Source organism: Sceloporus occidentalis, unplaced genomic scaffold (assembly GCF_023333645.1).
Source record: "Sceloporus occidentalis isolate IW3139 unplaced genomic scaffold, rSceOcc1.0.p SCAF_111, whole genome shotgun sequence".
In the NCBI taxonomy this organism is placed as follows: Eukaryota; Metazoa; Chordata; class Lepidosauria; order Squamata; family Phrynosomatidae; genus Sceloporus; species Sceloporus occidentalis.
In genome coordinates, this window is record NW_028317091.1 from 1,676,876 (window position 1) to 1,701,449 (window position 24,574).

The 24,574-nt window shown below is 41.4% G+C and overlaps 1 protein-coding gene across 5 annotated transcripts in view; it reads right to left on the reverse strand.

The window, feature by feature from the left end:
• Positions 1-4,201: 4,201 nt before the first annotated feature.
• Positions 4,202-24,574, reverse strand: part of LOC149283131 (otoferlin) — a 116,848-nt gene continuing 96,475 nt past the window's right edge. For 2 of the 5 annotated variants that reach the window (XM_089497975.1, XM_089497976.1), the window contains 18 exons: positions 24,129-24,291; positions 23,446-23,576; positions 23,072-23,101; positions 22,189-22,314; positions 21,959-22,025; positions 19,761-19,879; positions 18,889-19,023; positions 18,434-18,571; positions 17,978-18,105; positions 17,724-17,894; positions 17,026-17,186; positions 16,799-16,941; positions 15,936-16,024; positions 11,267-11,365; positions 8,316-8,557; positions 7,584-7,762; positions 7,116-7,216; positions 5,593-5,773 (listed from right to left, as the gene is read on the reverse strand). In XM_089497975.1, coding sequence (XP_089354101.1) covers positions 5,593-5,773; positions 7,116-7,216; positions 7,584-7,762; positions 8,316-8,557; positions 11,267-11,365; positions 15,936-16,024; positions 16,799-16,941; positions 17,026-17,186; positions 17,724-17,894; positions 17,978-18,105; positions 18,434-18,571; positions 18,889-19,023; positions 19,761-19,879; positions 21,959-22,025; positions 22,189-22,314; positions 23,072-23,101; positions 23,446-23,576; positions 24,129-24,291 — 2,403 coding nt within the window. Of the gene's footprint in view, positions 4,383-5,592; positions 5,774-7,115; positions 7,217-7,583; positions 7,763-8,315; positions 8,558-11,266; positions 11,366-15,935; positions 16,025-16,798; positions 16,942-17,025; positions 17,187-17,723; positions 17,895-17,977; positions 18,106-18,433; positions 18,572-18,888; positions 19,024-19,760; positions 19,880-21,958; positions 22,026-22,188; positions 22,315-23,071; positions 23,102-23,445; positions 23,577-24,128; positions 24,292-24,574 lie in introns of those variants that run through there. The other 3 variants (XM_089497977.1, XM_089497978.1, XM_089497980.1) reach the window with 3 other exon arrangements.

The window sequence follows — 24,574 nt, forward strand, 5'->3', positions numbered from 1 at the left end:
GAAATCACAGAAAACACCAATTTAAAGATTTTTATTTTCAAACATTTTTTAATACAACGTCAATGTGCAGATCCATTTATACATTCCATGCAAAACACAGAATAGAAAGTCAGTGACTGTAAACATGAGGTTCCCCCATTAAATCTCTGTTTCTCCCTGTATCTAATTCCCTGTGCTCCTATCACTCCCAGCCATCACCCGACTTAAGGTAATGGGAGTTGCAGTCCAACATTTGAAATGAATCCATTTCATTGTGCAGGTAAAAAGTAAAGCTGAAGGCTAGTGAAACCCACGGAACATTTAACCCTGAAATGACTGCCCTGGGGTTACGGTCTGAAACACGTCTTTAACCCCTTCACTGCCGTACAGAATTATGACCTCCCAAATCACAAAAAACAAAAAGATCATGCAACTCTGCCCTTACTGTTTATAATGATTATCCAACAATCCAAGATTAACAAACATGGCATATGTTGCTTTTTGGGTGAAAACACAAAAATATTTTAAAGCAAGCGTGATTATTAGTGAAATAGAATATGACCAGATTATCCCTTTAAAGTGCTTATAAAATCCCCAAAATATTTTACGAAGACCCTGCTTATACCTCTTGTTAAGCATTCCAGGTAAGGGTTAAATCTGATACCCTACTTAGTGCCAGGAGTCTTTAGTTGGACCAACACATGAAGAAAAGACCTCTGAGGCCCCTGGAAGCTTATGTAAATTTACATCTTTTTCTATGTTGGCCCAATAAAAAGCATCAACTTCGACTAAAGACTCAATTTTTTCTGTATGTCTTAAACTATCATATATCCTATTAACTGGTTGGACTGGTTAAGTGCAGTTGGACTCAGTCCTGGCATTGGGGGTAGATTTCTATCTCCAATATTTTTTTTAGGATCACAGCACAGCCCTTTAGACTTTCCTGATCACAGCAGAGCTTTCTTAATGTGGGCTGCTTTGTTGACATTGGGTACTCTGTCTGTTTGGTCTGATGAAAGGCACAACTTTAAAATATTATTAGGACACTCACACAAAATACAAATTTTAAATATATTAAATTTAAATTTTTAAGATATAAATCTATGTTTTTATTAAATCTCTATTTAAGGCTGCAGAATGATTTTAGGAATTTTAAGGAAAACAGAGAAATATTACAAAACTGTTTGTCATACTCTGTCTGAAGAAAGAAGCTCCAAGAGCTTCTGTTGGTCCACAGAATGGTCCACCTGGAGTTACAAAATATTCCCTTTTTAATGTAAATGTTATAAATTTAACCAAAGGCTGGTACTAAATCGTTGACACAGATCCCGCGAGGTGCGTTGTGTACGTTATATGTGTCTGCTTGTTGGAGGAGGTGACCAAAATTATGATTTTAAATCATTGCTGTAGAGGAACGGGAGATCTGAAGTGCCAGCTGGGTGGTTGGTGCAATCTGCAGGTGGAAAACCCTAAGATGTTGGGAATGCAGAAGCATGTGCATGGAGTTTTGTGCTCCACCTGTACGTAGCATCAGCGGCTAGAAGACTTCTGTAGAAGATTCAATGCCACCTTTTTTGAGAAGGTCTTCTCCTAACATATGGTGTATGGCCTGGATAGCAAAAAAGACTACTGGACAAGACCCAACTGCATCTTTAGAGAAGGTCTTCTCCTAACGTATGGTGTATGGCCTGGATAGCAAAAAAGACTACTGGACAAGACCCAACTGCATCTTTAGAGAAGGTCTTCTCCTAACACATGGTGTATGGCCTGGATAAGAAGAAGACTTCTGGAGGAGATGCAATGCCACCTTTTTTGAGAAGGTCTTCTCCTAACATATGGTGTATGGCCTGGATAGGAAGAAGACGTCTGGGCATGACCCAGCTGCACCTTTTTGAGAAGGTCTTGGGCTACCGTGAGACACCCTGATGGATTCCTAAAAGGCCACTCTGAGGTCGTGTTGAGGAATTGTTCAGGGCTACAGAAGGTGTAGGAGGTGATCAATGTCTGACTGATGAACGTGAAATACGTGTACAGATTTGTTTTTTATCCTCCCGGAGAACGTTATTTGTGAGGGTTGATGAATCTCTCGTTTAGAACTCCAGGAACGGTGTATAGCGAAAGGATTACAAAGGCCGAAACAAGGACGGCAAGCAGGAGTCCGAAGAAATGCCATTTGTACTGTCTCCATACAAGCACACACACAATACGTAGGGGGTTGAGGAGCCACGCCAGACTGGTATTGGGACGACTGGAGTAACGGAATCACCATTTTATTGTAACAAACAAAAAAAAAAAACGTCAAAACACAAAAAAAAAACACAAACAAAAAGGAGAAAAAAAAAAAAAGACAAATTATATCTCACACAATAAAACTTATAAATGAAATCCTTTACAAAGTACAGAAACGCAAATTAGTGCAAAGTCAGGAAACGTAATCCCCGGAAAAATCAAATAAATAACAATAAAATAAAGCAAAATAAAACATCGAATAATGTTGTTAATTCGCACGTCAAACACAGCTATGGAGATTCTCACTCTTAACGGGTTAAATAATAGGTTAGATTTAACGCTTGATGGGTCTTTGGGGTTTTAATTGTCCAGAAAGTGTAATCAACGTAGACAAGTGTAAAGTTTCGCTGGTAATAAAATCCAAATTCTGTATTAAGGGAAATCTTGGTCCCCTCATGTGTTATAACTAGAAATTTTATAAACAGTAATACAATCTATGGTTTGTGATGGATTTTGGAGACGCCTGTGAGGGATAAACTGGTTCCTATTTCTTTCTCATTGGAGCACGCCTGCCCGGTTCCTGTTCCGATTGGTGGGTATGGTGGGTACAGGTCGGGATCCCCTAATGATTAACTGTTTGAGATCCCAGAGTATGTATACAGGGCAGTACGAGGCGTTACGACCAGGCTGGGCAGGAGATATCGAATTCTTCATTCTAATAATCTGACCCCTCTGTCAACATCCCTGGACTATACCTGGTCCTAGAGAGCAATGAGTTAATAATGAGTGGCCATAATGCCATAAGGGATATAATGAAATGCTTATCGCCTTCATTAGCTCATGTTTACTCGGGGGAGAATACGTTACTCGGATGAGGCATCTTTGGAAGGACTGAAACCCCAACAGTCAGACGGGGAGAACTGAAGATTTTGGTTGGCTTTTGGTTTTGATCTGCTCGGCTCCGTTACAGGTTTAGCGACGGCACATGTTCCGTAAAACAGGCGTAGACTTAACATTTCTAATCCATTAACAAGCATTTGACAATAAATAAGTGGATACATGAATAGATAAATAAACAGATAAATGAATAGATAAATAGCGTAATAAATAAATTAATAAACAAATAAATAGATAAATTAAATGAATAGATAAATAAATAAATACATTAATAAATAGATGAATGAATAGATAAATAAATAGATTAATAAATAAATGAATAGATAAATAAATGAATAGATAAATAGATGCCGCTGGGCTTCCTGCGGATTCTATTGTTTTACGGGAAGACTGATTATCTCTACAGAATGATAGAATTCCATGGAGGACACCATGAAAGGAGCATGAAGTATGGGTCCACTAAGTCTTTCAATACCTCGGGGTCTGCGGGGATACGCAGAGAGGGCACGCGGGAGGCTTTCCTGCTCCCATACATTACACATTACTTACTATTTCACTATAATGTTATCTCTAGGGCTCATGTTGAGTTCCTCACCCCAAGGCCATTTTAGCTGGAGACCCAAGTTGCTCCCCAACCTGGCCCTTACTCTGAGGCGCGTGTCTCCCGGTGCCGTCACAAAACCATGGAACTTGGCTCGATGGCAGCATCAGCCGGCAACCAGGAGTAACAGATCCATAGAGAACCGACAGAGGTCTCCCACCGGGACCAAGTCTCCTGATCTCGTGTATTTTAATATTAATATTGCCGCTTAGTGCTCGACGGTTTATCGAGTTTCTCCCGTTTGTTCCAGTAGCGTATTTAGCGTTAAGTTCCTTATTCTCTAAAGCTTTAAGATAGTTTGAGTTGGTGTCCAACGTAAGATCTTCTCTCAAAATTCCTCTTATTATTAGAAACCAAAAATATTTATATAATTCACACAAAACAGATGTTATTATGAAAAACCATCACAAAACCTCACAGTCTGAGATGGAAAAGAGAAAGGTTTGTAGCAAGGTCTGTCCGCGGTCTCTCTCTCTCGCGCATGCCGAGCGCTCCTCATGCCCCAAGCAGCTTCTTGACCATGTATCCAGGCATGCTGTACAGGAAAAGGGCCACCATGGCGATTAGCAGCAAGGCCAGGACGATCTTAATGATAAGCCACTTGTAGCGATTACAGATGAGGTACTTGATGGACTTAAGCGGGTTGAGGAACCAGATGAATGAGGTGTCGGGCCGACTGTCCGAGGCGGCGTTAATGAGGGAGGTTAATGATAGGGAGGGAGAAGAAGAGAGGGATTAAAATGTTAGTACGAGTGTTAGACATTTATGACGCAAAACATTAGTGCTGTTAGCAATCATGGATGTTTACATTCTGCTTTAGGTGCTGGGATTCTGAGACAGATGGTATTTTAGGGCATTTTCACCCTGGTCGGTATCATGGACCCCGAGGCAGGGGGACTTTTAGGCCGTTTGACACCCAAGTAAGGTTAGGGTTTCCATTATTACAAGGTTAGTGGAACAAACGCTATAATTCCGACAGAGGCGTGACTTAATAGCTCCACCCACTCCAGCCCACATACTCCACCCATTTTTAAGCGATGCACCACCTACGATTCCTTTGGTCCTAAATGGAAAAGAGGACCTACTTCTGGTCACCAAACAGGACCTGCTACACTTGGGGGGCCTATTTTGGAGCAAATCTGCACGTGCATCGTGTATAACATGCACTGGACCCCGCAGAACAGGCGGTCCGACAGGAGAAGGTATATAACTACGTCTATAGCCGATCGTACATATGACCCCCAAATATTATTAGGAGTCCATTCTCCATGAACTCTGGCGCATTTTACTCCATGCAAACCGGTGCAGGCCTTCCTTGGAGACTTCTGTGTCCTTTAACTCCTCACCTCTAATGAAAGCAGGAAGTGTTAGTGTGTACACGTGTCACACATGCTCAGTAGCACTCCCATTGAAGCGGCAGCCAATCACACGTACCCTACCAACATATCAGCGTTCATATAACATGCGTGTGATTTGGTTGCTGCTGCTACTCTCGTTGATTTCAATGTGAACTTCGCTCCTAGAATGGAGGCTCTACTGAGCATGTGCAGGAAGTGTACTGAGGTATGCTTCCTGTTGTCAGTAAATCACAGCTTCTATGCGCTTTTTCCACCCCCGTTTAAAAAATATTGAAAAGAGACAAAGTAAGCAGCCATTAAGGATGAGCTCCACCCGTGCATGTGACCAAATAAAAAAAAAAAATAAAAAAAAACTACTGGACAATCTAAATAAACATGAAAATTCTAAGTTCCTGCTTTTATGGTTAGAAGGTCCACTTTAACGGCCATAGTGACTCAGTTGTGATGAATTAGGTTGTCCCTAAAAATTAATGGATGAGGTGAAGGAGTAGTGCGTAAAGGGAAAGTACCATCAGAAGCTAGAACCACTCAGGCTCCCAGAATCTTCTTTACTAGGTATCCCGGTAAAGAATAAAGGAAAAGCCCCACCATGAGAAGAAGGAGGATGAGAATGAGGATTTTCAGGATCAGCCAGCGGTAAGTGTGCCAGATGAAGTAGCGGATAGACTTCAGAGGGTTCAGGAACCAAATGAAGCTGGTGTCTGGACGGCTGGAGAAGACGCGATAAGGAGGAGGAAGCAGGCGAGAGAGAAAAGGATTAAAAAGAATCAACCAACGCAGACCGTGAATGGACAGCGAATGGACCGCGAATGGACACCACGTCGGCTGCAGGTTGGGACCCTTTGGCTTGTCTCATTTTCGTGAGATATCTAAAAATGTGTGGACTTGGCCTCCAATTTCCAAACTGTGGTGGAAATTGAGAAGAGATTGGGTAAAAAAATCACAACCTGCATCAAACAAGAGCTTCTGCGTGATCAGGTAACCACCCCGGGGGGCTTTATATCGACGCGTAATGACGGAGGCCGGACCTCACCGAAATGTTGTTGTTTACAGGACTTTTAGTTTGTTAGAATTTTTTATCTTGATGGGGGATCTCGGTGTATTTTTTAGATCATTCGTGGAATCTCTTTGTGGAATTTGGCAGGAAAGTTGGGGTAATGGGGGGGGGGACGGTCTTATAAAAGGAGCCGAGGGGAAACCCAAGCTTTAAAAACCCTCTTCCCTCAAAAGAGAGGTAAAAAAATGGGGGACGGTATTAATTTGGGGGGCACCCGGCTCCCCCTCCCACGTGGAGGCATGGACCTGCCCAACTATAACTCCTCCATTCTCTATGCTGGGGAATGGGGGGGGGGGTCGGCGTAAATACGTTGGGTAATTATTTTTGCATTAAATAAATAAATGTAACATTTTAAAAACCCTTCTTCCCCCCCCCCGCCATTATAGTCTGAGAGGTATGGGGGAGATCTGGGGCCATCCGACGAGGCAGGGTTTTTATGTCACCTTTTTATTTGTTTCACTTAACCCCTTCCATCCCAATTCATAGGGGTAGGAGGCAGGGTATGGGCAGGGGGTGTTATTGGTGAGGAGTGGGGGCATTAGCTCCAAACCTCTCAACTATGAGCCCCTCGCCCCCCCCTGGACACAAGGTGGGGGTTTAATGGGAATCTGATAACGTTACCGACTTCTTAATGAAGAACTGAACCTGGCAGGACTCACCGCTAGTCTCCTACATGAAGAGTGACACGGCAGCCTCTGACCTGCGCCTCTACACTCAGTCAGTCCTCTGGCATTTCACAGGTTAAAACAAATCCTTATAAAGACCCCCCTCGCCCACTCCAATGCTTTCCCTAATAGCTACGCATGGTTATTTTACACAGACGGTCTTCTGGGCGATCTACAACTAGAACTCTAGGGTCAAAACATAGTCCATTAGGAGCCCCGTACCCTGTATATGAAGATGAAGTGATAACAAAGAACGTTTTATCACAGTAACGATACCCTGATCTATCGGGGGCATTTAATTGCGTCACGTGACGGCGGACTCTACTTACTTTGGTTTTTCCAGCGGATCCGGTTCGTTGCGTCCCAGTCCAGCGGGACATTTCTCTGCCTCCTCCGCGGACAGGAGATGGAGTTCGGCCTCCACTTTTCCCTGAAGGAACAAACAACAATGGCGTGACCCCAAATCCCTAAAACAATCTATTATATTAAAAAAGCCTATAATTAATAAAAGTGAAATTGAGCAATTCAGAGGAAAAGGGGATAAATCTGGAGCGACTGTCCACGGAACGGAACGCTCTAAATGACATCTGTCTCAGATTTTACTAAAACACCCTGACTCCTTATCATACTGCCTGTGAAAAACAATAGAATGGCTCTGAAGTTTTAATTGCGCTTCTTGGCATCTCGCCAGGTACAGAGCATCTACCGGCCATGAGACTAAAACACAGTAACAAAAGCCCAACATGATACGTCCCTCTAACAATCTGCCCCGGCTTTCAGGTTTCCGGGCATCTCACCGTGAGCTCCATCTCGTCATTCTCGTTTCGGGCGACGAAAGGCCACCATCCCTTCACCCTCTTCTGTTTGAAGATGGAGACCATTGGCAGGTCGACCTCTGGAGCCACCATGTCTATCGAGCACTGCTTGGCTGTCTTTGCCCCCCTCGGAAAACGATTCAAGTCTAGTTCAATCGCGCCTGTCGGGAAAAGATAGAGGAGACTCATTAGAACCCAGCGAGTGCTTATGACGCGGCAGGTGAGTCCGGTCTGCGACCGGGGAATCGTTTCAGGCAGGGAACCCAATAATAGACTGCGGAATCCTGAGACAAGATCCTGCTTCCATTGTTTCATCTACTGAACCAAATCAGGTTCTTGGTTGGACAATCCAACCCATGTCTACCTTCTACTGACCAACGTAGGTCTTCGGGTCTTTGGTATACACCGGGATACATTTGTTATGGCCATGAATTCATAGCAGGGACAGCGGTTCAGTAACATCTAGCGCTCTTCAAATTCTATGACAATCAAATTTAATGGGGACTTTAACAATAATATGAAAAATAACAAAACTCATGTTTTTGGCCTGATTTTAGGGTTTGGGTTTGGAAGAACATTCCCCGTGAAATTTTATTATGTTTAGGGATCATTGTGATGTTGTGTCCAATGCCAATGGACCCCACGTGACTGCGACCTTCAAGACAGAGCCACTGATACCACATCCCAACCGGCCGGACCTGCGTCGGCACTAACCGAGAAAGTCATCAGCAGAGAAGTGATCGGCGTCCCAGACTTGGAGCGTAAGACGTGCCGGGATCTTGTATTCTGTCTCGTCCCAGGAGAACATGGACTCTTTCTTGGAGATGACAATCTTCTCCTCGGCCACCAGGTAGTCGAATGGAAACAGGAACCTCCAGTTGAAGTTCCCCTCTCCAGTAAGCGAATGGTAATGAACGTCGGTGTCTTGCTTGTCTTCCTGTTGTCCTTTCAGCCACCTACAGGTTCCATCAAGAGATTAAAGCCATATCGAGTCAATACAAGGAACCCCAAGAGCGACACATCTCAGGAGACATCATTGGTGACCATGGGGCTCTATCACAACTGAGATGTTATATAAAGGGGTTCTATATGGATAGCGTCATACGTGGGGGGGGGCCAGAACATCCGTGTACAAAGTATTGTACACGTGTCTTTTTTGTTTTTTGATGACTGGAAATAAATGAATTTAAATTAAACATTAATTATAATAATAATAATTTAAAATCTACATATATATTATATATGTCCCTCGAGCTCGAGAATATTTAAGGATTTGTGAATATTTGCAGCACAAGGCTGTACATTTATCGCATGTAAGGGGCTCATTCACTAAAGCGGGCGGCTGCATTTTGGACTCACTGACTTTATGAAGGGTCAAGCTCAATGTGCTTCTTCTGTAGCATTCTTTAACATACATAGCAGGGAGATTTTCAGAAAGTCACATGACTACTTGAACTATACATTATACAGGGCCAGCTAAGCTGTTCTTGCGGGGGAAACTCGCCAGGGTTGGCCGTTCATAATGGACTCATTGAGTGGAAGACATTTGTGTCTCCATGGAAACGCCCGCATTACAAAAGCTTTAACGCCTCACGTGTAGGTAGAATTTTTTTTTTAAATTTTATAAAAATTGGGAATATTAAATAATGATTTTACATCTTAAAATCAGTTCTAATCTCCTTTCAACATAAATCTTCACGTTAAATATTTGCTAATTTTAAATAAAAATAAATCTTCCACTTTTTTTTTTTTTTTTTAATAATATAGACATTTACCCAAAAACTACAGATTTTTTTGGCTTTACATATAAAATACAAAGTCATGCAGATTCACAGCATAATCCCCTCCCCCATGCCCCAAAAACACAACGGAAGAGGAAAACAAGAGGTTAAACAAACAAAAAGGGGAAAAACAGACACACTACACGTAGGCACCGCGCATGCACACGCGCCATGCAGGTCGCTCGAGCATCCATCTCGTTCCGCGCAGGATAGAGGTTTCTTCCTGAGTTAACCCCTTCATTGAAGGCGGAAAGTGAGCAGCTTAAGAAGAAACTTACCTGGGTTCAACAAACACAAATCATAAAATATTACGCCAAAAAAAAAAAAGCCAAAAAAATAAAATAAAAAACTATTTTTTTTGTTTGTTTTTGGTGCAAACACATGAAGCACACTGTGTGCGGTCGCGCTCACTCCTCATCTCTAGCCCGTCGGATTGTGCGGTGGAACCTGGGTAAGAAATATCTCTCCAGTGTTGAGGGTTGGATGGCGGCGGGGGATCTTTGCGTTCATTTTCTGGAAAGCCTCCCGAAATTTCACATGGCCAAATGTGGGCATTTTTGTTTTAGAGGGTGTGGTTAGAGGCATGGTCAGGGCGGGTCTTTTAGTGTAACTGAGTGGGGCACACATTAAGACTTAACGAATTAGTTAAAATTTTGGAAAGTAAATTTTTTTCATTAAAAATTATATTTTCATATTATTGCCTAGAACTTCATCTATTTAGCATATTAATGAAAATAACCAACGGACATTGTAAGATATATTGCATGTAAAAGTCATTATTTATAGGCTTCGGTGGTCAATTTCATAAAAATATTACTGAAAATGTAAAAATGTTAAATAATAACAATAGTAAAAATCACCATTGGTAAAATAATTTAATATCTGGCTTAAAAATAAATGAGTTAGTTGTCCCCTACCGGAAACCCAACGTGAGATGATCCAAACCACTGAAAACTACACTTTTTTTAGTAAATTGTTGGGATGTTCTATTCGGTGATCGAATAGAAATAAAAGGTGTTCAAGAATAAAGATGGAAAATAGGAATAGTTGAGATTAAATAAAATCAATTGGGTGATGAGCGAATGTGCCGGGATGCCATCTGGAGAACTTACTTCCGAGGTCCTCAAACCATACGTGGCTCTCATCTCATCCTATGGGTTTTGGTGGCTAGAAGACCACGTTCTTTCTTTCCCACCCGTCACCGACCATTTTTATGGGGCGTCGGAGACTCAAGTTACTCGTGTTAGCGTTAAAGCGTTTTCATTAATTGCGATCTCATCGATTTGGTGGACGCCAACTCAACTTGGCCCGCCTCAAATACTGAAGAGTAGTTTCATTGGATTAACAGCCCAAAGGGACCACCACATGGCAACCCAGGAGCAAGCTAGAGAGGGGAATGAGCAGGGGAAAGGTGCATTGCAGTGCAGTTCAGTGACACAAGCAGTGGTCGGGAATGTGCACATTCTGTACGCCCAGGGTAAAAGGGTTTTACGAAGGGTAACGGATCGGTGGTATAGGGGTGGGGAGGGTTGGGTGGGGGGAGACGGGCCGTGCATCATTACCCCTTGACATAGATGTCAGACATCTTCTCTCCTGTCATGAAAGCATCATCTTCTAGAATCACTTCATCAGTATTCCAAATAATAATACGCAGCTCAAAACTAGGTGGCAACACCGTGACGAGAAACACAGAGGGGGGGGAGAGAGAGACAAAAGGAAAAAAAAAAAAAAGAAAAAAAACCAAACAAAAGCAAAAAAAAAATAAATTTCTGTTAATCACACAACACAGAAGCGTTGGCAGCGGCTTGGAGGCTGGATTGTGTGGCACGAGTATACACGTAAGCCCACGCATGACACAAAAGCACGTCTGGCGCTTGTACCTACCCCCTGACAAAAATGTCACTAGATTTTTCTCCTGTGAAGTAATCATCATCTTCCAGGATTACCTCATCGGTATTCCATATTATCACTCTAAGCTCGTATCTGGCAAGGAGATAGTGAGACAAGATGAGGCGTGACGGCTGGAGCACGAGGGGGGCAGATACGGGGGTAGCAGGGAACGGTGGAGACAGGGGTGCCCCCCCCCCGCTGCTCTGAATATTTAGGACGTTCGGAGCATTGTTTCGTTTTATTTATATTTTTGGGTGTGGGCTGGGCGAGAATTATTTCAGTAACCTTACAGATAATAAATATTTAGAAACCATTACTTAGAAATTGCATTTTCACCAACAATATGGTTGATAACTAGGCCTGGTATCTCTGCCAGTGAATGTTTCTTTCTCTAGGTGAGCAGTCTAGGATGGAAAGGAGCAGTCTAGGGTGGAAATAGCAGTCTGCAGTGGAAACAAAGCTGTCTATGATGGAAACACAACGGTCTGGAATGGAAGCAGAGCAGTCTAGGATGAGAACAGAGCAGTCTAGGATGGAGAATAAGGCAGTCTACAATGGAGAACAGGGCAGTCTAGGATGGAGAACTGAGCAGTCTAGGATGGAAAGCAGAGCAGTCTAGGATGGAGAACAGAGCAGTCTAGGATGGAGAACAGAGCAGTCTAGGATGGAGAACAGAGCAGTCTACAAAGGAGAACAGGGCAGTCTAGGATGGAGAACAGAGCAGTCTACAATGAAGAACAGGGCAGTCTACAATGGAGAACAGGGCAGTCTAGGATGGAGAACAGACTAGTCTAGGATGGAGAATTGAGCAGTCTAGGATGGAGAACTGAGCAGTCTAGGATGGAAAGCAGAGCAGTCTAGGATGGAAAGCAGGGCTCATAGGGAAGATTCCACTCTTTTTTAATGACCTACACTCATTTATGTTAAGGAGGATTTATTCCATCCCAATTTATGAGTGCGTGCAAACATTTTCTATCTGTATTACGCACATCCTACCCAATAAATCCTGTAATCAGAATTAAATAAAACACATCCTTTGTGTGACGAGGTCACGGGAGAGATAAAAGCACTTGTTATGTTATAATTACAGTGAGAGACATGGGATGGCTGAATCTGGGAAGCTCACCCAGAAACGGCTGCGTTCCATGACTGGATCCTTAGATATGGGGATAGGGTCACTGGATCACTGTACATATCTCTTGTGAATCCACTTACCTTCCACAATCTCGGCACGAGATAACCTGCACTCACTATGATGTCAGCTCTGAGCTCAATACGTTTTCTGTAATTTACTTTCAGCCCAAAAAATGTTTTATTCAGATGGGATTTCAAATTCTGGGTTCCTTCACGTGAAGCTCACAAGGCGTGGGGTTAATATTCTATATTACGGTAATATATGGCCCCGAGAAGCTTTAATCTCACCCAAGATACTGATGATTTCATACAGAAAATATTTCTACTGACATTTGTATCCATTTTAAGCCCCTTTTAAAGCTACTGTTCCACTCAGACAAAACATTAATTGCACTCTCTGGAAGGTTAAAGCCCATATTTAGTCTGTCATTGTATTCAGGGGAGGGCTGGCATCTCCTGCCCTGTGGGCAAGTAATGCCCATTGACCCCTTTCCCCCCTCACATATATATGGGCACACATATGCACACACACATACACAAACTTACATACTTACTAACACGTACACACGCTTACACATACTTACACTAACATAAACCAACACACACTTATGCACTGATGCTAACACACTCCCTCTCACACATACACATTCACGCTCACATCATATACTTATACATACACATTCACGCTCACATCATACACATTCACGCTCACATCATACACTTATACATACACATTCACGCTCACATCATACACATTCACGCTCACATCATACACTTATACATACACATTCACGCTCACATCATACACGTATACATACACATTCACACTCACATCATACACTTATACATACACATTCATGCTCACATCATACACTTATACATACACATTCACGCTCACATCATACACATTCACGCTCACACCATACACTTATACATACACATTCACGCTCACATCATACACATTCACGCTCACATCATACACTTATACATACACATTCACGCTCACATCATACACATTCACGCTCACATCATATACTTATGCATACACATTCACGCTCACATCATACACATTCACGCTCACATCATACACTTATACATACACATTCACGCTCACATCATACACATTCACGCTCACATCATACACTTATACATACACATTCACGCTCACAACATGCACTTTCACGCTCACATCATACACTTATACATACACATTCACGCTCACATCATACACTTATACATACACATTCACGCTCACATCATACACTTATACATACACATTCACACTCACATCATACACTTATACATACACATTCACGCTCACATCATACACTTATACATACACATTCAAGCTCACATCATACACTTATACATACACATTCACGCTCACATCATACACGTATACATACATATTCACACTCACATCATACACTTATACATACACATTCATGCTCACATCATACACTTATACATACACATTCACACTCACATCATACACGTATATGTACACATTCACGCTCACATCATACACTTATACATACACATTCATGCTCACATCATACACTTATACATACACATTCATGCTCACATCATACACTTATACATACACATTCACGCTCACATCATACACTTATGCATACACATTCACGCTCACATCATACACTCATACATACACATTCACACTCACATCATACACTTATACATACACATTCATGCTCACATCATACACTTATACATACACATTCACGCTTACATCATACACTTATACATACACATTCACGCTCACATCATACACTTATACATACACATTCACGCTCACATCATACACTTATGCATACACATTCACGCTCACATCATACACTCATACATACACATTCACGCTCACATCATACACGTATACATACACATTCATGCTCACATCATACACTTATACATACACATTCACGCTCACATCATACACTTATACATACACATTCACGCTCACATCATACACTTATACATACACATTCACACTCACACCATACACTTATACATACACATTCATGCTCACATCATACACTTATACATACACATTCATGCTCACACTTATAAATACACATTCATGCTCACATCATACACATACATACATTCCAATTATGACGTATATACATATACACATTGTTCTTACTGCATTGTCACATAACCTTGTGCTGGACTGGCCCTTTGTGAACAATTTTTGACCGGCCCAGGGAAATTGCCCCTGCTCCTGTCAGTGACTGCTTTTGTGTCACATGGCAATTAAGTGTTCCCAGCAAAAATGATGTACGAGGCAGAGTTTTACTTGATTATAAAATTATTAAATTATTTTTGGGGCAATAAAGAGTACTAAGAATTGTGCTTTCAATGCAGAGTAGGTGGAACAGCAACTTTAATTTAGTTTTTAATGAGATCCAATAATGTGTAAAGATACTGAGTAATAAGTTATCAGCAGTTTTTGAATGCAAATAACAAGAACTATTCATATTACATAAAATATATAGATTATAATATAGATCATATTGATGCGAAAACAATTACATTAAGAGCGAAAATTACATATTTTTTAATCTAAAAGCAGAAAATACAATATTTTATCTTTACTCGTGTGACATAAAACATACATAATGATATGTAACTGCTTTGTAGTTGGTTTACAGTAATTGCCACTCGTCCCAAATTAACTAGGGCAGTCAGGCCATGCGCACCAGAGACATTTGGATATATTTGCTGTATTGGGATTTAGCGGGGATTTGTGACAGGCTGCAGATTAAAGAGGATTACCATCCATGCAGATCTTTAAACAGTTAAAAACTGGGGCCCCCCGGAGCCCGTACTAACTAATGAGGGGCATGAAATGGGAATTGCATCCTTCGGTCACTATTCTCCACTCTCCAAGAAAGGATGGCATTAAAAATGCTTACAACTTTTTTGTCGCTCCCTGGAATGGACCTCAATCCCTCCTACTTGGGGTAAAGGGGGGAGGTAGGTTTTTATTTTTTTGTTTTACACCTACATCTCACAGGATAGGGGCATGGGCTGGGGGCATATACTATTTTAACCCCTATACCACGGCACATAGATGGAGTGTGGTGGGTGCTCCCAAATTCTTCTTGGTTTATTTTTGGGCTCTGAGGGGCTTTTTTTCTAGGGGGAGGTGATGCCCTCGACTGCATCTCTCCAATTTAATATTCGCAAATGCTCAGAAGAAGACACGTGAGTTTTTTTAGTCAAGTTAACCCTTTAACTCAACTGACAACTCAAATTTTAGAGAATCGATCCCACTGTGAGTAGAATGGATCTCCCCAGTGTTCTAATTTCAATATTTACATAAAGAATCTTAATAATACGAAAAGAAAGCTTATTAATAACTGGGGCGAAGTGACTGCTCCGTAACTATAGAAACATTGAAATGATATATGTTGGAGGCTTCTTATCGCTACGCATGGAATGACCCTGGGCGGTTTTATGGCTTTCCGTATTTGTGGCTTCTACAAAGGCTGTTTTATAGTTTTACCTTTTTGGCTTTCTTGGTGAGATATCAATGGCCGGACCAGGAGCTGGCATATCCATGGGAAACATGTCCACCCACATTTCTAAACGACCCTGTAAAAAAATTGTCATTGCATAATTTTACTTATATATCTATTGTACAAATAAATGAGGCCCCATTCAAGTGTTTGGACACCACTGGAGTCACTGGCGCCCAATCAAGTCAAAAGAATGCAATACAACCTCTGAACACTAGGTGGCGCTGGTGCACAGCAGTATATACAACTCCCGCTGCACAGCCAGTGGCCTTTTTTAATTTGCTGCCAAAGGATGCAAATAGGATTCATTTTTGTACGTATTTATTTGTTTAATGAATACCCTACATTACAAAAAGCAGCGATGAGGTGGCAAATAATGGGGTCAGTGCCACTTCAAAGGGCCATTTAGTTATATTAAGCCCCAGATGGGGGGTGAGATACGTTTATTAAATGAGAAGGGGATGAGGAGGAGGCAGAGCTTGGGGCCTGTGCGTTCCATAGGGTATTTTATAGGATTTTAACCCACCATACTATTGAGCAGGAGTTAGCAGCGAGGGAGAAATATACCACCTGTAGGTTTATTTTATTCCCCTGCACCCCACTGCGCATGGTGTGGGGGAAGATGGGAAAACTTTTGCCCTCTTCTTGAGTGATAGGGTTGTTGTGGACCTCTGTTTCTTTTTTATTATATATTTATTAACTGCAATTTTATGAGTTTTACTTGAACTCGCATGCCCTCACCTGAAATGTGCAAAATGAAAAGTCACATGCCCTCGCAAGCAACTCGCAACTGTTGTTTAGCAAAATAATTTGAATTGCCTTTTATGACCTAAGCACTTTGCTGCATTACCTGCTCAATGCCAGGTTTATCAGGATTTAATAAAGGTCGGGTTTCTACATGCTCCGGAACCAGTCTACACCCCACTCTGGGAATCTCTTCCCAATGCTGAAGAACCGAGAGGGCCAAATGTTCATCCGTCTGCTTCTTCTGACCTGAAATATAGAAAAACAACCACTTTAGGTGTGGGCCCATCCCAGAAGCATGTCCTGACAAATCAACTCTACCAGAAAGCTCACCATTCTCATCTTCGATTTCCGTGGGACCCGTGAAGACGCGATTTGTCACCTTCACCCTCCCTCCAGGCCCATAATGAGGTCCGTCAATCTTCCCCTCTTTGCTCAGCTTGGATAATATCTGCGTTGGCTTCATTGGGTCCCTCCACATATTGTACCCGTGGCTGTAAATTGCAGAACCACAAGGAGTTAAGATGTCTGCTCCCATTATATACATAAACATACATACATACATACATACATTTCTAATACATATATATTGCTTATTTTCATCTGCAAAAAACATTTAATAGATTCATTTTTTTTGCATAGATTGTAAAATGTAGGAAAGTGACAGATCATACCAAAAAAAAAAAAAAAAGAAACTAATTTTTTGCTTTTGTAACAGAGAATATGTGTTTTTTTTTATCAATTGCCAGGATTACAGGGGCTTTAAAGTGAATAAATTGGACAGAAGTTTTTGAACAGAAACGTATTTCGTATTTAACTTATCAAACATTACTGTGATGTTTAGGGCTATAGAACGCTGATGCAGAGAGGGATTTGCCCTGGGACTAATTGCCCCCTTGCCAGTCTTTCTTATGCCTCCAGTTGATGAGTGGGTACCAAGGAATTTGTACAAGCCGACATCTTTGAAAGATTGGGTAAAATGCGAGTTTGTCACCAACCGGTTACAATGTAATATAAGCGTGGTGACGTACATGGCGTAGGTCTGCGATATGCCGCACGTGGCCCTGTGTTTGCTGTAGTAGCGGTTTTCCAGGTCTATCTTGGTCTCCCCGATCAAGTCGTCGGTCCCAACCAAGTCCCAGTCGTAAACGGCCACGGTCAGCATGGATTCCATTGGGAAGGTGGCCTCGATATCGAACGACCTGGAAAGAAAAGAAAAAAGCCGCTCGGTCACCATGATCCGGCCAGAATACGAAGGACTGGATTATAAACGAACATCACCCACTTTCCGAAGACGGGGTTCAGCTGCTTGGAAATGTAGTTCTCTTTGTCTTTGATTTCTGTTTTTCCCAGTTTGATGACGACGTACGGATCGGCTTTTCCGTTGATATCAGCCGGGTGAAGGTCTGTGGCCTGGAATACGAGCAAAAGACGCTTAACCAGCCTGCCCTCCGGGGAGTCCCCGCTCTGCAGATAGATTCCCCGATGATAAAGCGGCCCCAAAGACAGCAATGCCCCCCGATGACTACTCACTCTGATCAAAAATACATTGACATAAATGGAATTCAATACAAGTGCAGAAAGAGAGCACAGAAAGGATATAGTCGATGGGTAAATTCATTCCTACTGGCCCTGTTAGGCTAGACCCTAGTGGCTGTCTGCGGAACTGCGCATAAAATACATAAAAGATGAGCTCAGAATAATAGCCGTTTATAGCCCTTGAATTAGCGGATGCACTCACCCTTACAACGTACACTCTAACCAGGACGTTAATTGGGTCGTTACTGGGAATACCCTGGAACATTCCAAAGTTTGGGTCATAGCCGGCTTCCTTGGTAACGTCTTCGGGTAACGGCACTTTGTAAACACACATTGAGCCCTGAAAACAAATGATACAACGTTCAAAAAAATAATACATTAAAAAAAGCAAAATAACAAAAAATTATATATATATTATGGAAAGAAATCTAGTCTGCCTGTAAAGACTCAGTCGTCGGTCTCGTCTTAGATTCAGGAGCCATATGTCTATCCCATGCATGTTTAATACCCTCACTGTATTACCCTCTACCACCTCTGCTGGGAGGCTGTTCCACTTATCTCCCACCCTCTCAGTAAAGTAAAACTTTCTTACATTCCATTTACAGTGACTGGGTAAACTGGGTAAACGGGCCGCGTACGCGCGGCGACAGAACTCACTTTAAACCTTCCCACTATGCGCTCCTCCTCGCTCACGGTGTCATCGTCGTCTCCCGTCTTCCCTCGTAACAGGTTAAACGTGTGCAGCCAGTCCTCAAAGTTGTCAAACTCCGTCTCTAATTCCTTATTGAACACCTACAACGACATAAAGGGTTAAACATGTTTCTTAATACGTGGAGGTGAAGCCTCTTCTTCTGGACCTCTTGGTATGGGTACCTGGAGGGGCCACACGTGATGTTTTTTGTTTTTTACCTATGTGACTGTGTCATAGAGCAGCACACAGACACAGTAGGCGCTGCTGTATTAGAAAAAAAGTTTGAGAATCCTCTTATTTCTGTAAACAGCAGCGAAAAACAGTAACAAACAATACCAAAAATACAATTAAATTATTTACATAATAATAATAGTTTAAAAAATCATTCTGCGTTCAGTGCCAGCAGGATGCATCTCTATATATATATGAATATATATACACACCTGTGCGCCAGCGGCCCCCAATGTTTGGAGGATGCACTGCATCCTCCATTGACTCGAATAGAGTTAATTGAAGCCTATGGGAGATGCAATGCATCCTCCAAACACTTGGGGTCGCTGGTGCACGTTGCCAGAAGAAATGAGATGGGGCTCATGGCTCCCATCCCCCTATGGAGGGAAGAGCATTAAGGGAGTATAATTATTATTTTCTTACTCATTGCACTTGGGGGGTTGATCTTTGTTTCACTCCATTGATTTAAAGCGACCCCCATTATTTTCTTTTTAGTTATTTATGTAGGGTTTTTTATTACATTTATTTGGGGTGGGGGCTCCCAAGTCACCTCTCATCCCCCACGGTCCTACTGATGACTCTGGTCTCTCTGAGATGTAGTTCATACCTTTAACTCGTCGATTTTCTGCTTGTTTTTCTTCTCTGCCTGCTCGGCCAGAAGCTTCTTCTTCTTGTCCTCCTTGGGAGCTTTGGCTTTATCCTTGGTCTTCGCCTGCGCCTTGGAGCCTTTCATGGAAGATTCATCAATTTTGATCTCTGACCCATCGTACAAAATGGATGGAGTGGGGAATGGAAGGAACGACACAAAACACAACGCATTCAACCATGGTGCGCGTGAAAGTTGACCGATAGCTAATGGCTTGGGTGGCTCTGAGCCTCCCATGGCCGCTATCACCTTCCAAATGCATGTATCCTTCATCTTTGTTGGGGAACACACCGAGGTCCAACGATACTCCATTAAACCCCGGAACAGACAATAGATGCATTTAGAAGCCATACTTACCGATGATACATACATGCCTTCCTACATACTGTATCTATTTGACTCAACATAGCAGGAAAACCTCTATGGTTAACCTCAACGCCTGCCTATCTGCTGTTTTATATATTATATTCATATATATTATTAATATAAAAAAAATCTGATGTTAGGCAACAATATATATTATTAATATAAAAAATATTATCTGATGTTAAATATATTATATTATTAATATATATTATTAATACCAAAAATATCTGATGTTAAATAACATTCTATTATTAATATATAAAATATTATCTACTGTTAAATATATTATTAATATATTATTAATATATAAAATATTATCTGTTGTTAAATATATTATTATAATATATATTTTTAATACAAAAACATTATCTGATCTTAAATATATTATATTATTAATACATATTATGTATATCAAGAATATTATCTGATGTTAAATATATTATATTATTAATATATTATTATTAAATATGAATATATTATCAATTTAATATATTTAAATGGAAATTAATGTAAAATTGCGATAAAAAATGTAGAACCTGAAAGCAACAATGTCATAACATTAGGTTAAATATGTCTGCATCCAGTGTTTTAAGATCCAATATTTGAGAAAATTGAATATTTTACCCTATTTTATATTATATTGCTGCTTTCATTTTATTTTTCCATTTATGTTTTTGATTTTCTTAAAAATGCCATCTATTCAAATTCTACAAAATATGATATCATTAACACTATTGGCTTAATTCTTGAACATCTTTGGAATATTTAGAGTATATTTAGAAAATCTTATTCAAATCGGAGCAAAAATCAATAAAATATATGGGATTTTAGTAGGGGGGCCGTAGAAAATGAAAAGGAGGGTTAAGTGGTTGGGCAGCCCTGATAAAATAATAATAATATTTCCTTTTTTTTCAACCATTTTAAAGGGTGAAGGAGAGGGGTGTGCAGATTCCCTAGAGTGGAACTGTAACTCTTGTGACTCCCCACCAACAAAAATGCCATTTTTTTAATTCAGGGATAGCAGAATATCAAAAATTATTACAATGTAAAGAAGTAAGTTATTAATTCTTAACCAAATACTGTGTAAGCATGACAAAATAGTCTTAACTATGGTAAAAGCTGGTTGGTGGTAGAAGTGGGATACTTTGTGTCCTCAATAACGAAATCCCACTAAGTGCTTACTTCTGATTACTTTGATTCACTTAAACATAAATTTATATATATAAAAAAGAAAAATGAAAACAAAAAATAATACTTTTTTTCTCATAACCAAATTGTATGCCAACTTTCAACGTTATTTTATGAAGATGGGAATGAAATAAAGTTTAAGGTAGACGTGAAGGACAGGAAGGGATTTAAAGAAACAGTAGAACTGACAATACAGAGAGTTTGCGCATGCAGTCTAGAACATGCATAAGGAGTCTGATTAGCATAAAATCCATGCAAGATGTCAAATTTCATTTAAAATATAATTTTTAAACGTCATTTAAATTGTAATTTAAACATTTAATTTCAAATAAAATTTAAAATTCAATTTTAACATTTTAACGTAAAATTGTAATTATTTAGTTTACTACAGTAGGCCAATACTTTGACATTTTCTGAAAATCCCGTGATAATATTTAAGGTCACATGGGTAAAGCTTCTTCTTCACTTTGTACCGATATCTATTCGTAATTGATTTAGTGAGCCACATTTAAGATGCGTCGCATGACTCCCCCAAGCTTCTGCTTTACAAACCATGTCCCTGGAGCTAGAGCTCTTGCATCGAGTAGACATTTAACCCAAATTACCCTCGGCTATCTCCATCTCTTCTTTCTCCTCGGCCTCCGCGGCAGCCGCCTCTTGTTGGCGCAGTTGCTGGATCAAACAAAAAGCAAAAGGTTAAATGATGGACCTACAGAAGAGTAGAATTCATCGAAGGTGTACTAGTGCTGTAGTTGTTACCCAAAGATGGCGGCATCTCCTGTGGCTAGCTTTATTTTGTGACCCCCACCCCTTAATACCGCCGGCCACGTCTCACCTCTTTTAAAGTTTCGATGGATGCGAAGTACTTTGACCACCAGTCCAGCATGCTTTCATCTGGTTCCTCCTCCTCTATTTCCTCTCCTTTCTTTTTCTTCTTCTTTTTTTCCTTCTCGTCTTCATTCTAAAACATTTCACAAACAAATTTAAAGAACAAAAAAAAACACCTTTTTCTTTAGACCCACAAAACATTGTGTAATGGTGGGTGGCTTCTGCTCTGAATGGGTTTTTGGACCCCTTTCTTGCCTACCTGTTTATTTATCTCTTCTCACACCTTTGTACACTTTTCCCCTTTTAATTCAACCCCCTTCTCTCCACTCCAGCATCTCCTCCCCAACCATTTGCCCCTCCAGATGTCATCTTCTGCCTCCCACGGCTGAACTTCATGGTCTTTTTTCAACCTAAATTACTGCGATACCTGCCAGTCTTTTACTGGTTCCAGCCCTTTTCTCTCCAAAGCCTTCTTCCCTCCTAATATCCTTTATCCCTCTCTGTCTCGGTTTCTCAGTCTGACGTCCCCAAACACAGAGGGACAAATGTCTCTATCGCTATTATCGCTGCCCGGTCATGAACGAGAAGGATGAACACCTTCACCAAGAAGGGTGGCATTTTGATTCCTTGTCCAGAGATCACGGTCCTGAGACTTGTGTCTCCCTTGCCCTACTCGGGAAAGTGTGGGGCACACAAGAGCTGCCCCAAGGAGTCCTTGTGTAGAAGAACGATATTAAGGCACCTTAACTATCAAAGACATACAAAAGTCATGAGGAGTTACTAAGTTGTCTAAAGTTGGAGATGTTTCTCTCCTAGAAGACTCCAAAGCTACTCATATCATTGACCTTCCCCTCTCTGGGGGAAACGGTGCATGAAGGTAATCCACTTACCACGTCGACTTTAACGACGGCATCGGAATTCTGGCACACGGAGATGGAAGACAAAAACGAGAAGAAATGGAACTGAATAATGGGCACGGTTATCATGGTCGTCACGGTAATCAGTAAAACGTTAATCTCAGAGGATGGATGCACTCTAAATTTAAAGGGAAGCCAACCATTCGACATCCATGGAATTATAACCAACACCAGTATTCTGTGACTCCTTGGTTTCTTACTGGGGTTTGGTCTCTAAGACATGGACGGACCAGTTTAATCTTGTGGGGGGGGGAAGGTTTCTATAAGAGCCTTTAGATACCATATACATTCCATATAGTGCATGAAGATCGATATGGGAAAATGAATGGCGGCCAAATGATCCTCACCGCTTCCAGCTTCACCATGGTCTCCATTTTCTTGATGGGCACTTCTGGTTCCATGTTGACGACTATTTCACCTGTGGGGCGAGAGTAGGGCCCGCCATTGGCCAGTGCCATAAATCCGTTCATCAATCTCGCTAGGCAGAAGATAAGAAGAGAGACGGAGCGCAGGACAGACTCGAGGTGAGAGAGGACTGAAGGTAAAGCTCAACGAGTTATTAAAAGCGAAGAATGGAGGAAACAAGATGGAAACAAGATGGAAACAAGATGGCGGAGCGGATATACTGAAAAAGCCAGAAAAGTACACGGTAAACACTTAAATGATTAACTTGTCGGTTAAAACGGTGATCCAACGCCCATGCGCCACCGATTACCAAATGACCTCATGAACAGGTGGGTATGAGACGGGGGGGGGGAGAAGCGTTCTATCGCAAAGTCTCCCAAACGCAATGAGAAATCTGTAGGCGTTAAGAGTTGCGCATGTCTCAGTAGGAATGAAATAATAACTTCTCAAGGACCAAAAGTTTAGGGTAGTTTGTGGAGAGGCCACTGATTGCCCAACCGGGGGTCACCTTAAGGACAACTCGGGAGCCCCTGTTTAGTATCTGTGGGCAGATAAGTGGAACAGGCTCCCGGCAGATGCGGTAGAGGCTAATACAGTGACACCGACACCGCTTTGTACTCGGTACCTGCCGTTTTCCAGTGCTGGGATTTCTTATCGGGAGGGCGGTAAATAAATTTCCGCAGGGAGCTCACGGCGTGCGAGCCAACGAGGGTGTATCTGCCAAAGGCTCTGCAGTCCACCACGCGGATATTCAGGGGAGGATGGAGGAGCTCGTTCTCAGGCAGGTCCTGCAAAGGAATTCAAAAGCCTCCATTTACACCGTATTTATATATATATATATAGAAACTGATAATTCCCACGTCCTCGTTGTCATTCGCTGGATAAAAAAATAGTTTCATGAAAAAAAAATTGTCTCCATGAAATTATTTCTTTCTTTTTGGTTTGTATTTGTTTTATGTTAATTTATGCCTCAAACAGCGCGTTTTATTTAAGAATTTCTTTCCCAGGTGTTTCTCGGATGCAGCTTCCACCGCCTGGCGGCATCCTTGGTGTTGATAAAGGTTCGCTCTG